We start from the raw sequence: 14746 nt of genomic DNA on the forward strand, positions 1-14746 counted from the left end.
TTTTCCATTGGTGTAATTAGTTCTAGTTTTATAATTAGAATTTGGTGTGGACTTTCTTGTCAAATGAATGATCACGTCTCACATTAGCAAATACCATAAGCATCCTAACTATTTTTTGTCCAAACTCAACAGATATTTCTTAAATAATACAGAAACAATTATAATAAGAAAATATAAATCGAGTTAGATATTCTTCAAGGATATGTATGATAATGGGTTATGGTTCAACATTTGATACCTATGTGTTGGATTCAAATTTCATTAAACACTGTGTGTGATCAGCAAACGAGTTAGCGTTCAAAGAAAATTGTTATTTTAATCCAAAATGCATTTATTTCTTTGTTCATTTCATATATACATGCAGTCTTATATATTATGATTCAATATTTTCCATCTAAATCATGATTCAATATATACATGCAGTCTTACTGCATATTTAGATGGGAGTTTTGATTATTCGGTGATGGTGGTTTGTCTTTTGATTCTTCTTGTCTTATGATTGTTCGTGATTGAGAGATTCTCTCTTTTACTTTGTGATTTGTGGCTTTGTATTTAGATTGTTTGTGTTTTTGTGCTTTTTGGTTATAGTGATGCAGATATCCCATATGAAGCTGAAGTTCTTGTTCAGATTCATACAGAAATTTGAAGGAATTGTGTTATATCGTATGGATCTGTTTGAATTTTCACATGTCTGTTTGTAGTTAACAATGAAGGATAATTTTTTAAACCCAGTCAAATGCTTGGGCTGGAAAAAGCTTGATCAAGCAGAACAGAAATGCAAAATCAGTGTTTGCTGGCCAGGAAGCAAACTATTGGCTGCAGGCTACTGGTTTTCACATTCTCCAGATTATGCCAAGTTCCTGATTCCAACTTGCCCTATACCACGTGGCATGTGTAGAATGTCGAGGGCAAGTTCAAGATTGGTATACTCGCATGAAATATAGTATTCAGTAAGAGGATTGGGTACATACTTCCATTGAGAATCAAATAAAACACAAAGAAGCCATTTCAATAATTCCAATCCATTTACATGATGCAGTCACAATAGATCAGTTCCGGCAAATCTAAAATTGGGGGAAAAAACATGCGTAAAAAAGCATTGGTTGTCGTCATAGCTTAAACTGTCATCTCAATCATCCTACCTCGTCAATCAGCTCGATTCTCTGGCTTTTAACTGCAAAGAAAGCAGAAAACTTCATCAACCACCAAATGATGCATCTTCATATAAATCAAGACAAACCTAATTGGGATGGAGAATTACCAGGACAAACAACAACTGTGGAATCAAAGTCTTCATGAAACCCCTCTGCTCCGGCACAATCATACGCACTCGACTGCATAGCACCCCCTGTTTACGGCAGTTTGAGTAACCCACAGAACTTATAATATATTAGACTCCTATAAACTACAAGCAAAACTTATAACACGTTTGATGTAGGCTAATGCCAAACTGTTCTACATAGATGATGCTACACAACATCTTTACAGAGAATAAAGGCATATTTTCTTCCAAGCTCAAGAGAAACTTCTATTAATGTATTACAGCATTAATAAATGCCAAGGAAAAGTTAAAAGACTAAATGAATACAGGTAACTTTTCTCAATGTTTCATACAATAACAACTTTTCTCGCTCAAGCAGCGACAACACTTACCATTTTACCACGTCATTGAACCAACAAAGATAATCTTGTCACCTGAAAACACCACTGGCCTCTCCTGTCTCTGCAAACGTGGCAAGAAATTGAGATTCGCATCAAATTAACCAAGAAATGGAAAAATTAAGGCAAAAAAGCCAACATGGTATAATTTCAGCCAAATTCTCAGAGCTCCTACAGCACAAATGGTAGCTTGACTTGTACGCAAATGGAAGCATCCTGACCAACTTCAGTGTTCTTATACCTACAACAGAAAGAACACGTATCCTAGTAACAAAGACTTAGATAAGGATATTCCATACATCAAGCTTGCAATAGCAGCTGGCTCAGACATAAAAATAAGTATTTCATATTAGAAATAATGTTGCAAGGGAGAAAAGTAACTTTGTTGCAGGTACAGAAAAGCACTACACTGCAGCTAGCGTGAACTTTGAGAACGTGCCCAAAGAAAAATTTACCCTCATAGAACAATAAAGCATACGTCAAAAAGCATTCCTGAAATCAAGTCTGAGCCCAAGATTACCTCCAACGGGGACAAGTCTGCACACAATCACGAACAATCATAAGACAAGAAGAATCAAAATACAAACCACCATCACGGAATAATCAAAGACAAATTACCACAACCAATCAGAAAGAACCCCACAATCACAAAGCAATCAGAAAGAACCGGACAATCACGAACAATCAAAGACAAAAAACAAGAAGAAATAGTTGAATGAGCAAACCGAACAAACAAAAAGACCCCAACAGGAACTCAACCACCAAATGCAAGAAAACAGTGCTTCAAATCATACACAGAAATTTACAGCTTCTGGTATGAAAGTTGGTCTCACATATGGTTAATTGGAACAGCAAATTCAAAGGCCAGGGGAAAAAATTAAAAAACAAAAGGTATTTACAAAAGTATCATGAGAGATTATACCATTAATAGATGAAGCGCGCTTTGAAGGCGATGCAGTCAAAAGCCATCTTCTCGGAGCAACTCCAGAAACCAGTGGCCAGCTAGAGTGCTAGGGTTGCCTGCAGAAAAGACAAGAGAATCAAAACACAAACCACCGTCACGGAATAATCAAAGCCAAATTACCACAATCACAGTAAGCAATCAGAAGAACCCATAATCACAAAGCAATCACAAAAAACCCCCACAATCACGAACAATCAAAAACAAAAGACAAGAATAAATAGTTGAACGAGCAACCCAAACAAACAAAAAGACCGCAACAAGACACGCTTGAAGAAGAGAATTAGCAAAACCCTTAAATAGAAAAAAAAATAGCCGTTGTTTAATCTTGAAAACTAGCCGTTAATCAAGAAAATCTTCGGCGATCAAGAAAAACAGTCGGTGTTGAATCTTGAAAACTAGCTGTTAATCAAGAAAATCTTCGGCGATCAAGAAAAACAGCCGGTGTTGAATCTTGAAAACTAGCCGTTAATCAAGAAAATCTTCAGCAATTTTTCTTTGAGGAGCGAGAAAGAGAGAATGGTGCGAAATTCATGTCAAATAAGGTTAGGGTTTTCTTAATTTTGTACATTTATGTATGATATATCAAATTGATATAAATTATTTAATTCAATTCCTTATCCTATTTATGATTTTTATTTGGGTTAAACACCCTCTAAAAATACAAAATTATATATTTTTTTTGCAAAAAAAAAAAACTAAAACTAAAACATTACATTTGTGTGTCTTTTGATAATTCTTTATTTATGAGGATAATCATTTCATTATATGTTAGACAGAGAATAGCAACGTTAGCAGATAAAACTACATAACCTTCTAATTTTATCAATCATTTTTATTTTATTGTATTGTATTTCAATTGTTGTGTTTATTTATAGGTATTTCAAACTCGCAATAATTATTTCAAATTTTTTTGTTACAATTGATATTCAAATAGCTTTTTCTCTTAATATTAGTATAATATTAAGTCATTTATATTCTAATACAAAATGAAGAAAATAATTATTCAGTAAAATTAAAAAAAATAGTCTTTTATTTTCAATCTATTTTTCTCGTACCAAATAAGCAAAAATATTTAAAATTTACTCCCCTTCCAATCATATCAAACAACTTTAAAAAAAATTACTATTCTTTCCATCCCCTCCTCCTTCACTTTTATTTTTCTCTTACTTGAACCTAACGAACCATACTCTTATTTTTCTCCCACTTGAACCAAACAAACTAGTTTTTTTTCTCAAAAAATAAAAAATAAAAAAAATACTTGGGTGCATTTCAAAATTTTAATATAAGGTGATTTAAAATTATCATTTTAAATTTTGTGTAAGACGTCATTTGATTGTGAAGAATATCATCAATTTTTTTATTAATACTTTATGATTTTAACTTCAACTTCTACTAAATAAGCTTAGAAGATGTTACTTCTAATTTAAAAAATAAGTTCATTATGGATCCGATTTAAAATATGTTATGAAGCTTTTAGGACACTTGTAACATCAAATTTGTTAATTAATTTTAAGAAATTTATTAAGAATTTAAGATTTTAGAAATAGAGTTGTTTATAATTATAATTTAAAAAAATATACAAAATACTGCAAATTGGTGTCAAGTCGTTACTCTTTTCACAATATTTTTATTTAATTTTTTGTTACATCATTATTTGAAAAATATTTTTAAAATGGGCGAAACAACTTCATATATATTTAGTTTTGAATTTTTATTATTAATTCATGATAAATATCTTATTATTAGTTAATAATATGTATTAATTATTAAATCATAATAAATTTAATATTTTTATTAATATTATGCGCAAAGAATTGACAATAATCAAATTGTGTGACTTACTCGAAATAACGTCATCAATCAATTTTTTTAAATAATTATTACTATAAATTAAAACTCTTTTTTATATAAATTTAATATTTCTATTAATAGTTATGTACAAAGAATCGATGTTGTGTGCAATTAATTTACATCAATAATATTGTATGATTTTAGTAGAATTAACAATTACTGTTAGTGAAATTGAGCTTTTTAAAATAAAACCAAACATTAGTGTTTCTTGGTGGTGTTGTAGTTATTTGAATGTCTTCTCACAATGGATAACAAATATTTACGTTTCATATTTTTATATGTAATATAGATATGGATATATATTGAAGTATCCTTTCGAACATTCGTCTTTCTTGGAACGTAGCATCAAACCATTTATTTCATCAGTTCAGCTTGTTTGAAGCGCAAACTAAAGTCGCCTTCGCTTTTGGTTTAATTCACCCTCTCAACTGCATTCACTCTTGGATTTCACTGCTATTGAATCTCGATCACACAATTGGCACTTTGCGAAGATAAGCACGTCCAATCATTCACACACAACATATACTCACGGAGAGAGAGAGTGAGAGAGAAAGAGAGAATGGGTGAAGCAGTCCCGACATTACTGTGGAACCACCTTAGCTCAGCCTCTCTTTCCATCTGCCGTTTGTGTCCTTCTCAACTCCACCGCTCACACGGCCGCAGCCAATACCCAAATGTCACTGGCAGTTTCAGGCCAAGAATCAGTTGCAAAGCCGTTGAAATTGAAGCCCCTGCGACAGCGGCCGGGCCCAGAATCAAGAAAAGCACATACGGCATCGAGAACTTGACAACATGGCTTTTGAAGCAAGAACAGGCGGGCCACATAGACGCCGAGCTCACAATCGTTCTCTCCAGCATTTCGTTAGCCTGCAAGCAGATAGCTTCTCTGCTTCAAAGATCCAGCATTATCAATCTCACTGGAGCTCAGGGCACCGTTAACATCCAGGGCGAAGATCAGAAAAAGCTCGACGTCATTTCCAATGAGGTCAGTATCATGTTCTGTTCCATTTGTTCTGATTGGTTATAAGCAAAAAAGCATAATCAATTCTTGGATGAGTTAGTTCAAGCATTGCGAACTTCTTATGTACTAAACTGAAACAAGTATAGTTATATTTCAGCTGTTCTGCAACTGTCTGAGATCCACCGGGAGGACTGGGATTATAGCATCAGAAGAAGAGGATGTACCGGTAGCAGTTGAAGAGACCTATTCTGGGAATTACATTGTCGTTTTCGACCCCATTGATGGCTCTGCTAATATTGACACTAGCTTAACGACAGGATCCATCTTTGGGATTTATGCCCCGGATAAGCAATGCCTTTTCAACATAGATGATGATTCCGCGGTAAAATTCTGAGTATTTAATAGCATGCTTCCATTTCATCTTCACACGCACAGTCTTACATTATGGTTCGGGATTTTCCAACTAGATCATGGTTTTCCTGTTATAATTTGTTGAACATGTTATGGAGTGTTTGATCTGTATGTGGCACCAACCTTATATATAACGTGCTTATTGTCTGATTTGGGCCGGAAAAAGCTTGATCAAGCAGAACAGAAGTGCATAGTCAGTGTTTGCCAGCCAGGAAGCAACTTATTGGCTGCAGGCTACTGCCTATACTCAAGCTCAGTGGTTTTCACATTCTCCATAGGGAGAGGAGTGCATTCCTTCACCCTTGATCCTACATATGGAGAATTCGTTTTGACACATGAAAACATCAAGATTCCTAGTTCTGGCAGAATTTACTCCTTCAATGAAGGTAACTATGATTTGTTTGATGAAAAGCTGAAGAAGTACCTGGATGACTTGAGAAAACCAGGTCCCAACGGCAAGCCATATTCAGGCCGTTACATAGGTTGTCTGGTTGGTGAGATTCACCGAATGTTGCTGTTGGGTGGTATCTATGGAAATCCAGACAACAAAAACAGCAAGAATGGGAATCTGCGGCTGTTGTATGAGTGTGCACCAATGAGCTATTTGATAGAGCAAGCCGGGGGAAAAGCCACTGATGGTCGCAGAAGAATACTAGATATCAAGCCTGACCAGGTAAATAACATAACTCTTCATGTGATTTTTAAATTCTGGAATTTTCAAATAGAAGTAAGTGGTTAAAAAGAAAGTGCCAAATGAAGGTAGATAAAATAAAGATGTGTGTGATGAGCAAATAAAGTACAAATCACATAAGTCATACATTCTTGAAGCATGTGTTGCAGTTAATGATTCAAATCATTGTTTATCTTTTGCAGATTCACCAACGCACTCCAATATTCATCGGAAGCCCAGATGAAATTGATAATCTGGAGAAGTATTTGTCTTAAGAGTAGCTCCAGATATGTCAAGTTCCTGATTCAAACTTGTCCACCACATACTTGAAGAATGTCAATGGGCAAGGTCAAGATTAGATGGTATAGGTTGTTATACTTGCATGAAATTCAGTAAGGATTGGTACATACTTCCATTGAGAATCAAATAAATACAAAGAAGCCATTTCATTCATCAGTGCGTGTGAACAATGTTTTCTCCTATATCCCATTGTTAAATCTCAGTAGAGTTGGGAACATGAGATCTATCAATAATTCTAATGCATATACATAATATAATGTAGTTAATAAATCAGTTCTGGCAAATCTAAAACTGAAGGAAAAAAAAAGAGTAAAAGAGTGTTGGTTGTCATAGTAGCATGTCAGCTTAAAAAGTCATCTCAATCATCTTATCCAGTCAATCAGCTTCTATCAGGCAAATTCTCCTGACCCAAATTGCTTCTCTGACTTTTGACTGCAAAGAAAGCAAAACCTTCATCAACCAAATGATGCATCTTCATGTGAATCAAGATATGAATCAAGACAAGCCTAATTGGGATGGAGATTACCAGGACTAACAATCCTAATACATTTAGTGACAGACCGCATAGCTGCCACAGAGTCTGTACCTGCTTACATACAAGTAAATTAACCAATTTAGCATTTCATAGTGCAAAAATAAGACCTCACAAACTGCATAACTTTCAAGTTCTTACCCACTAGATTCATATTCTTCTCCCCTAGAAATCCTGTCATAGTCGATGAAAACTGTGATGTAACTTGTCTCGTATCCAGTTCAACATTTCCTGATGTAGGCAGAGACCTGCAATCGCCATGCAAAGAGATCAGGTTTTGAGAAAACCATTTGATAATGACAAGTATACACAGAGAAGCCAGTACAATCACCCTGAATGAGAATCTGGAGAAGAATCTACTACTTGTTTTGAAGATAAACCCAATCCTTCATTATCAATATCAAAGTCAACTAAAAACTCAGAGAAGTTGAAGTCCAAACCCAAAGCATCCAAATTTGCAAAATCCAAGTCAAGAATATCTCCTTCTTTGTCAGATTCAGACGTGGAGTTACCATCAGAGGTTAGGTTCTCTGTCATCATAGGCATTTCAGAAGTACCAAAATCTAGCCTTCCTTTGACATGATCCTTGGTGTTGGACCTCTTCAAGTTTGTCTTAAGTGGTGAGCAAGTTGAAATATGGTTTTTCTCTATTGAATAATAAGCTATTTGCTTGTTAGGGCTAACTCGAATTGTCTCTGAAGAGATTATTGTACAGTTGGCAGACAAAATTTGTTGAGGAGTGATGTCTTTATTAGAAGTAGCAGTTGAACAATTTTCCAGTGGAGAACTAGATTTTTCAGTTTGAGAAGAAGATGCTCGTGGAGGTGTTTTAGGGACAGAGGAATTAGCTGGAGAAGATGGAGGTTCCTGATTGAATAGACACTTGACAACATTAGATCCTTGCACTGGCGATCCATTGGTAGCATTATCACGAGCAGATGACTGAGTTGTAGAATTTGTACGAGATTTCTGTTCATTTTTTTCTGCATTGCTTGATTGTAGAACTGAGTTAACATCTGCCATAACAGAGGATAACAAATGAGCACCAACACAATCACAAGAATTGGCAAAGGACCCTTAAAAATTTTTACCTTTGGGTTGTGTGCACCTGCGAGATCTTTTAGAAGTCACTGGGGCATCTGAGACATCTTTGGATCCTTTTCTTTTTATTGTTGCATGAGACGTTACTGGAGTAGAGAAATTTGTCGGATCTTTTCGAATATTCAATGGCCTAGATGTAGACATCATAGCTGGACTGTTGTGCATAGGGTAGTAGGCTGAAGAGCATAATTGTTAAGGTCACAAGAAGAGAAATTTTGCATATGAACGAGTTATTTCCAGAGCATGACGCAGAAAACATCAAGGTTAACCAATTTTTTTTCTGCAAAGAAACATTTCCATCTCCAAGAAATTGGATGTTTACATAACTAAACTATTTATTAAGCTAAATCTATGAAATTGGTTTAATAATAAATTCACTGCTTGTTAAGAGTCCAGTGGGGTCCAATTTCACAAATAAACCACATCATGCTATCCATAAAGATTATATAGTTTGCATCTGATATTTACATAGTAAGATTGGATCTGAAAAACTCAGCAAAATTGAGACATCTCATTGGTTAGACTAGACATTCTGGACATCCATAAATTTAACCACTTATACTTCTCAAACAACATAATGCAAACTAGAACCATATGAACCAAAGACCAGGTGATGAAAAACAGCCAACAAATCCAATTTAACTGCTTTCTAAATCACGACTAAAGTAAACTAACCCTGAAGAGATTAGGGCATAAATTGTTACCTGCTGGAGTCACAACAGCAAGATCAGCTTGAGAAACCATAGCCCCTGATGCAACAGTGGGCGGAGGTAGCGGTGGTGAAGGGGTAACGACATTATTCCCGGTGGCATTATAAGCATTCAGCACATCCTGCATGCCGCTTAGCAAATTCTGAACCCGCAGCTTCTCCTGCTCCAAACGGCACCGTTCTTGATCCACCCACACTTTCTGCTCCTTTAATGTTATGTACTCATCCAGAATTGCTCCCAAACTCAACAAGCTCTTCGGAGCCTGCAACATTGGGAAACATAAATAAACAATCAAACCCCACTACAGATCTTCAGCTAAGAACACAAAAGTAAAAGAAAATTACTTCTTGAACTGGAGATTTGGAAATGAGATGTGATGCTTCTGAGCGGAAAGTGGAGCGTGTATGGGTATAACTGTTATCAGAAAGGTATCGGTCAACGATGAATGCAACCTGAACAGGGGTCACTTTCCCTTTCCCTACAAATTCTGGTTTCTTCGATCTGCTTTGCTTTCCCATCTCTCCGTTTTCTCTTTTCCTTCTGTCTACTGCCCCGCTGTTGGAGATGCAAGATTCAGATGGAGAGAAGGCGGGGGTGGGGATCCGGAGGGGGCGTTGAATAGTGTATAAGAGGGAATAGAAAATGAATGCGGGAGGAGAGAACGCGGGAGCATTTCAAACTTTTGGAGGTAACCTTTGCATTGCTTCCATTGACAATTAACGTTAAGTTTTAGCGGTTAAATTTGGGCTATAATTTATTTTTCCCTCCAACTACTAAATGGGTCGGGCCGGTAAACCCTCCACCGCCCGACCATGCAGATCCGGATCCGAATTTGATTAGCGTCAGTTTTATGTCATTGTTATTACAATTTTCAAATCCTAATACATATCATGATTTTACTCAAAAATTGATCCGGCCCGGTAGTATACATGTAGATTTACTTGGCAACCTGACATTGTTGATTATATTAGCCCTTTGAAAATATTTAATAAGTTCATACTTGTCCTTTCATGAGATATTGATACAAGTATGGATTTTGATAATAATGATTTTCCATAAGAAAATGTCCTACCAACTTATAGTGTGTTTGGTGTCCATATTTTTAACTCACAAATATGTTTGTAGTGGATTTCAAATAAAAAGGAAAAGAAATTACTCTTACAGTGAATATCACAAATCAAGTTCTCAATTTATCTCCGTTACCATTATTATTTCTAGCGATGACAATCAATAATTTGTATACAAGTCTTTATTATGAGATGTCTCGTATTCGAATTTTGAAATTATATGTGTATCAACTCCGTAAGTGTTAAAAAAGTAAAAATTATCTCAATTATTACCTATTAAAATAATACTCATAAAATTAAGTTTAATTATATATATTCGATATCATTTGTAAAATTATGAGTATATCCATTGATCTTGTAATTTAATTATAAGCACATCTTTATTCAGCAATAAAATTTTACACCAACATTTCTAGAGGTACATTACACTTAACATCTCTCAAGAAATGTACATGTCATTTTACAAAAGAAACTAACACAAAAAACATTGCACATAAAAAAGGAAAAAAAATCTACATTTTATAGTCATTAAAAAAAAGAGTAAATAAAAAATATAAATTTTAGCTAATGAGGCCTAGCTCAGTTGACGAAGTTGAGGCCCTATAATTTTAGAAATTATGGGTTGGAATCCCTCAAAGTGCATGGAATGTTGTTTACTATATAGCAATAGTCGTTGTATCCTGTAATAGTAAGTCTTTTTGAGTAAGATATGATTATTATGATAGTATTTGTTAGACATCGATATGAATAATTGTATTATAACCAATTTATTTAAATTAATAATATTTTATTACTCTTACCTAAAAAAAATAATACATAAATTATCGTATAAGTGAACTGTATGAATTTGAGTGACTAGACCGAGTTAACAGATTAATTAGACCGCTTAACTTTCTAGATTTGGGGCCATAACAAATTGAGGAGCAGTCTCGCAAACAGCCCAACAAGCTACTCTCCGGCAGCATTATCCACAGCCGAAAACCAAGTACTCCATCAGACAAGCTACCAGGGAATTGTCAGCTGCAAAAAGAAGAAGATGAAGCAAGGGCTTCTCTCATGGAGTCACTGCCCGTATTACCCTACATTCCTCTCACTCCCTTTCTCCACCACTCTCCAGCCCAGAGTTTCCAAACCTAAATTCTCAACAATCACCGTAACGCTGAATTCAGTAGATGAAAGCCCCCTGACGGGCCGAGAGAGAAGGCAGATGAGGAACGAAAGAAGAGAGAGCAAACCCGCCTACAACTGGAAGGAAGAGGTTGAGATGAGGCTCATCAAGAAGCCCAAGAAACGCTATGTCTCTTGGACGGAAGAGCTGAATTTGGATAATCTCGCTTTGCTCGGTCCCCAATGGTGGGTAGTCAGAGTTTCCAGAGTTTCGGGCCAAGACACTGCCGAAAGGATGGCCCGTGCAATGGCCCGCAACTTCCCTGATATGGAATTCAAGGTATTTGTTACTAGTTTCGTATTATTCTTATTAACGATAAAGCATCGTGCTTAACATAGTTTGGTTGAATTGACTCGGAATGAAGTTCCTTTAAGCTTTACTTGAAGCCCATCAGGAGTCTGTCCTTATCGCCTATTTTCTTACTTATATTCATAAATCGAGAGTTGTCGAATGAAACTTTGAGCTGAGTTTAAGTTAACTGTTAAAGGATACATTTGAACAAGTTTTATTTGCTTGTAGAATCACACAGCTCTATTTTAATGATCCATCCAAGTAGCTTTGTTAATGTTCTGTCTCCTGTAATTGGTGTCAATTATCATTACTGCACATTATCACAATGGTTCTATGCTGAGCCAGAATCTGCCTTACAACTGCAACTATTAACTGGTTATCTATTAGGAATTTAGAGGTAGCAGAGGTGTGCTCTAGGCAAAGAACGAATATGGTTTTTGATCATGAGCAGTGCTTGAATTTCACATTGTATAATCAAAAGAAAGAGCTCGCCAACAATGTCCAAGAGTATATTCACTTCACCAGTTCTGTTCTCTACTCATGAATACAACATTCGTGGTTGCAATCAGAACAATGTAAACAACTGGCAAGATGTGTGATTTTGAGCTGCCTATGATAGTTTTTTGAGTGGAGTTTAAACCATCTTTTTTAGGCTTGATAGAGGACCCTGGAGCTGTAAATAAACTTTCTAGAACAGCTCAAGAATCACCATGTGTGGCTTGGGTAAAGCTTGATTGGCTCCAGATATTAATGAGCTAATCTTGTTATCTGGTTCAAGACGACCTTAAGTTGCTTGCTTCCTGCATCCTGTCAAAAGCTCATATGGTGTTGGTTCATATAAGCAAATTGTGAGCAGCATCAATTTTAGTTTCCTTTGTTTTTTTCTGATTGCCCCATATTGGTGATCTGCAGGTTTACATTCCATCTGTCCAACTCAAAACAAAATTAAAGAATGGCTCTCTTTCTGTTAAGCCAAAACCACTATTCCCTGGATGCGTGTTTTTGCGGTGTGTAATGAACAAGGAGTTACATGACTTCATACGAGAATGTGATGGGGTTGGGGGGTTTGTTGGATCCAAGGTTGGAAATACGTAAGAGTTCTCAGTTGTTCCTATTATCCTTATTCACTGAATCTATCCTTTATGTTATTTGATGTATTTGGCATCTATGTTGTGTCACATAAAGTATAAGAAAAAGGAGATATAATCTTGGGAATTCTACAACTAGTTTAGAACAAAATGTAAAATTTCTACCTACCACTTTAATTTCACCCCAGCCTCACAAACTTACAATTTTTCTTTTTTTGAAAACTCTATTCAAGATGTGCCAAATTTCTTGTTTGTAAATTACCAATCTAAGTCTCTCTGAAGTTTAATTCTGACAGTTGTATATTTACCCTCCCCACTTTAGATTTCTGTCAACTAGTAAACTCTTGCGTGTTGAGCCAATTACTAAATGTTGTGTCTATTTCATTTTCGCAATGTGTAACTGTGGGCAAATAATTTTTTGACTCGTGCAGAAAGCGCCAGATCAATAAACCTAGGCCAGTAGATGCAGATGACATGGAGGCAATATTTAAGCAAGCAAAGGAAGAGCAGGAGAAAGCTGATCAAGCTTTTGAAGAGCAACAAAGGGCTGAAGCTTTGGATTCCAATAAACTGGGTATAGATTCTCCACTGGTTTCCCAAGATCTTGCACAATCAAATGCCAAAACAAAGCCTGGAGGCCGTAGTAGAAAAGCTACAAAGCAGACAACAGCAGGAAAGGCTAAAACCTTGAAACCTGGTTCAACTGTCCAAGTTGTATCTGGGGCATTTGCTGGATTTTCAGGCACCCTTAAGAAGCTTGATATGAAAACAGGGCTGGTATATTCTCTTGATTTGATCCTATAGTTTGTCATGAAGATTGCATCGGAGGATCAAAAATCCTACCATCTTCCCACATAAAGAAAGAAAAGAATTGAAATAATGAATCAAAATGGATAGGTAGAAACCGAAATTGAAAGGGATAAAGATCATTGAAAGCCTAACTATTTCATGCTTGCATCCTCTTAGAAATGCTAAAATTCTGCCTCTAGTTCAATTGACTATGTACATTTCTAAAACTTGCTTCTGGTTGCTTATTGATGAAATTATAAGCTAGAAACAACCTATTGAACATGCTCCTTAATGCATCGGCAAGTTGGTAATATATATTGAACTTCATTTTGGCAATTATGCCCTCATGGAATTTGTGATATTTTTGAATGCTCATCTGATTCATTTATGTCGTGGATTACTTAATAGTAATTGATTATGCAGAGTAGTTGAATTGGTGCATCCCAAAATCTCTGTGTATGCAAATTTGATAACCTTTTTTGCAGGCAACTGTTGGATTTACACTGTTTGGGAAGGAAACTTTGGCAGACATTGATGCCACCGAGATTCTTGCCGAGACAAGTTGAAATACAAGTGCTGCAGATCTCTTAGATGGTAAATTATATTACTGCATAGGAAATAGTTGTCCCTAAAGATGATTGTGCCCAACAAAATACCAGAAAAGATCAAATGGACAAGAAACATGCATATAAATCTTCTTCTTCCTAGCAGAATGCAGCTCCATGAGGCATGATTATTAGATTAAAGTACTCCCATCGACAAGTTTATGTATTCTCTGAGTCGATAATGGGCTGGTTCAGATTAATGTTCCATTGACTCTTTCCGGCTACTCATCTGATAAGACATACTACTCCCTGAGCAACGGTATCTTGGTGTGGTTTTGGCCTTTCTGTTCTTGTTCTAAGAAGAGACAGACACAAAGAGAGGAAAAAGAGAGTTAGAATCTCTCTAGGTGTTGTAAATGGGGAGGAAGTATATGTAAGTAGGCCTTGCATTTTACTGGTAATTGAGTTGCTTTATTTACTAACCCGTTTAGTTGGAAAGTAGCTTGAATCTGTTGACACACAACAAAAAGCCACTCATATGCTCCTATAAGTTGCTCTATAGCTAAATTTCTGCAGTGGATTTCTTTTTTCCTGTTGTGGATGTTCTTCGCAACGAAGGCTTTCTATTTTTTGACAATT

General features: G+C 35.8%; 3 protein-coding genes and 1 long non-coding RNA gene across 7 annotated transcripts; 2 read left to right on the forward strand and 2 right to left on the reverse strand.

Annotated features, from left to right (window-relative positions):
* Positions 1-988: 988 nt before the first annotated feature.
* Positions 989-3201, reverse strand: LOC105174520 (uncharacterized). Of its 4 annotated transcripts, XR_016062829.1 has the most exons (7): positions 2961-3198; positions 2582-2679; positions 2115-2196; positions 1799-1900; positions 1654-1723; positions 1262-1348; positions 989-1174 (listed from the first exon to the last, which is right to left on the reverse strand). It is a non-coding gene; the product is annotated as an uncharacterized LOC105174520 (long non-coding RNA). The 4 variants fall into 4 exon arrangements; XR_016062830.1 differs by having other exon boundaries at positions 2041-2196; positions 2582-3201; XR_002288052.2 differs by having other exon boundaries at positions 2582-3197.
* Positions 3202-4872: 1671 nt separating this feature from the next.
* LOC105174519 (fructose-1,6-bisphosphatase, chloroplastic) lies at positions 4873-6969 on the forward strand. Its single transcript, XM_011096648.3, has 4 exons — positions 4873-5459; positions 5593-5817; positions 6013-6519; positions 6720-6969. Exons 1-4 carry the CDS (start codon positions 5034-5036, stop codon positions 6789-6791), a joined length of 1230 nt encoding a protein of 409 aa, XP_011094950.1. The 5' UTR covers positions 4873-5033; the 3' UTR covers positions 6792-6969.
* Positions 6944-9853, reverse strand: LOC105174521 (uncharacterized). The gene is made up of 7 exons (XM_011096650.3): positions 9504-9853; positions 9154-9421; positions 8440-8625; positions 7680-8364; positions 7490-7596; positions 7343-7402; positions 6944-7248 (listed from the first exon to the last, which is right to left on the reverse strand). The coding sequence occupies exons 1-7, from the start codon at positions 9675-9677 to the stop codon at positions 7196-7198; spliced, it is 1533 nt and encodes a 510-aa protein (XP_011094952.2). The 5' UTR covers positions 9678-9853; the 3' UTR covers positions 6944-7195.
* Positions 9854-11119: 1266 nt separating this feature from the next.
* PTAC13 (plastid transcriptionally active 13) lies at positions 11120-14589 on the forward strand. Its single transcript, XM_011096651.3, has 4 exons — positions 11120-11673; positions 12598-12776; positions 13205-13550; positions 14048-14589. The coding sequence occupies exons 1-4, from the start codon at positions 11263-11265 to the stop codon at positions 14126-14128; spliced, it is 1017 nt and encodes a 338-aa protein (XP_011094953.1). The 5' UTR covers positions 11120-11262; the 3' UTR covers positions 14129-14589.
* Positions 14590-14746: the final 157 nt, after the last annotated feature.

The sequence above is a fragment of the Sesamum indicum genome, linkage group LG11 (assembly GCF_026168435.1).
Source record: "Sesamum indicum cultivar Baizhima isolate 11 linkage group LG11, ASM2616843v1, whole genome shotgun sequence".
NCBI classification, from domain to species: domain Eukaryota; kingdom Viridiplantae; phylum Streptophyta; class Magnoliopsida; order Lamiales; family Pedaliaceae; genus Sesamum; species Sesamum indicum.

Coding starts and splice junctions, on each gene's coding strand:
- LOC105174519 (XM_011096648.3), top strand. CDS start 5,034: ATGGGTGAAGCAGTCCCGACATTACTGTGGAACCACCTTAGCTCAGCC. Junction 5,460..5,592: donor TCGACGTCATTTCCAATGAG/GTCAGTATCATG, acceptor GTTATATTTCAG/CTGTTCTGCAACTGTCTGAG. Junction 6,520..6,719: donor TAGATATCAAGCCTGACCAG/GTAAATAACATA, acceptor TATCTTTTGCAG/ATTCACCAACGCACTCCAAT.
- LOC105174521 (XM_011096650.3), bottom strand. CDS start 9,677: ATGGGAAAGCAAAGCAGATCGAAGAAACCAGAATTTGTAGGGAAAGGG. Junction 7,597..7,679: donor TCTCCAGATTCTCATTCAGG/GTGATTGTACTG, acceptor TGGCGATTGCAG/GTCTCTGCCTACATCAGGAA. Junction 7,249..7,342: donor TATTAGGATTGTTAGTCCTG/GTAATCTCCATC, acceptor CTTTCTTTGCAG/TCAAAAGTCAGAGAAGCAAT.
- PTAC13 (XM_011096651.3), top strand. CDS start 11,263: ATGAAGCAAGGGCTTCTCTCATGGAGTCACTGCCCGTATTACCCTACA. Junction 11,674..12,597: donor TCCCTGATATGGAATTCAAG/GTATTTGTTACT, acceptor GGTGATCTGCAG/GTTTACATTCCATCTGTCCA. Junction 12,777..13,204: donor GGATCCAAGGTTGGAAATAC/GTAAGAGTTCTC, acceptor TGACTCGTGCAG/AAAGCGCCAGATCAATAAAC.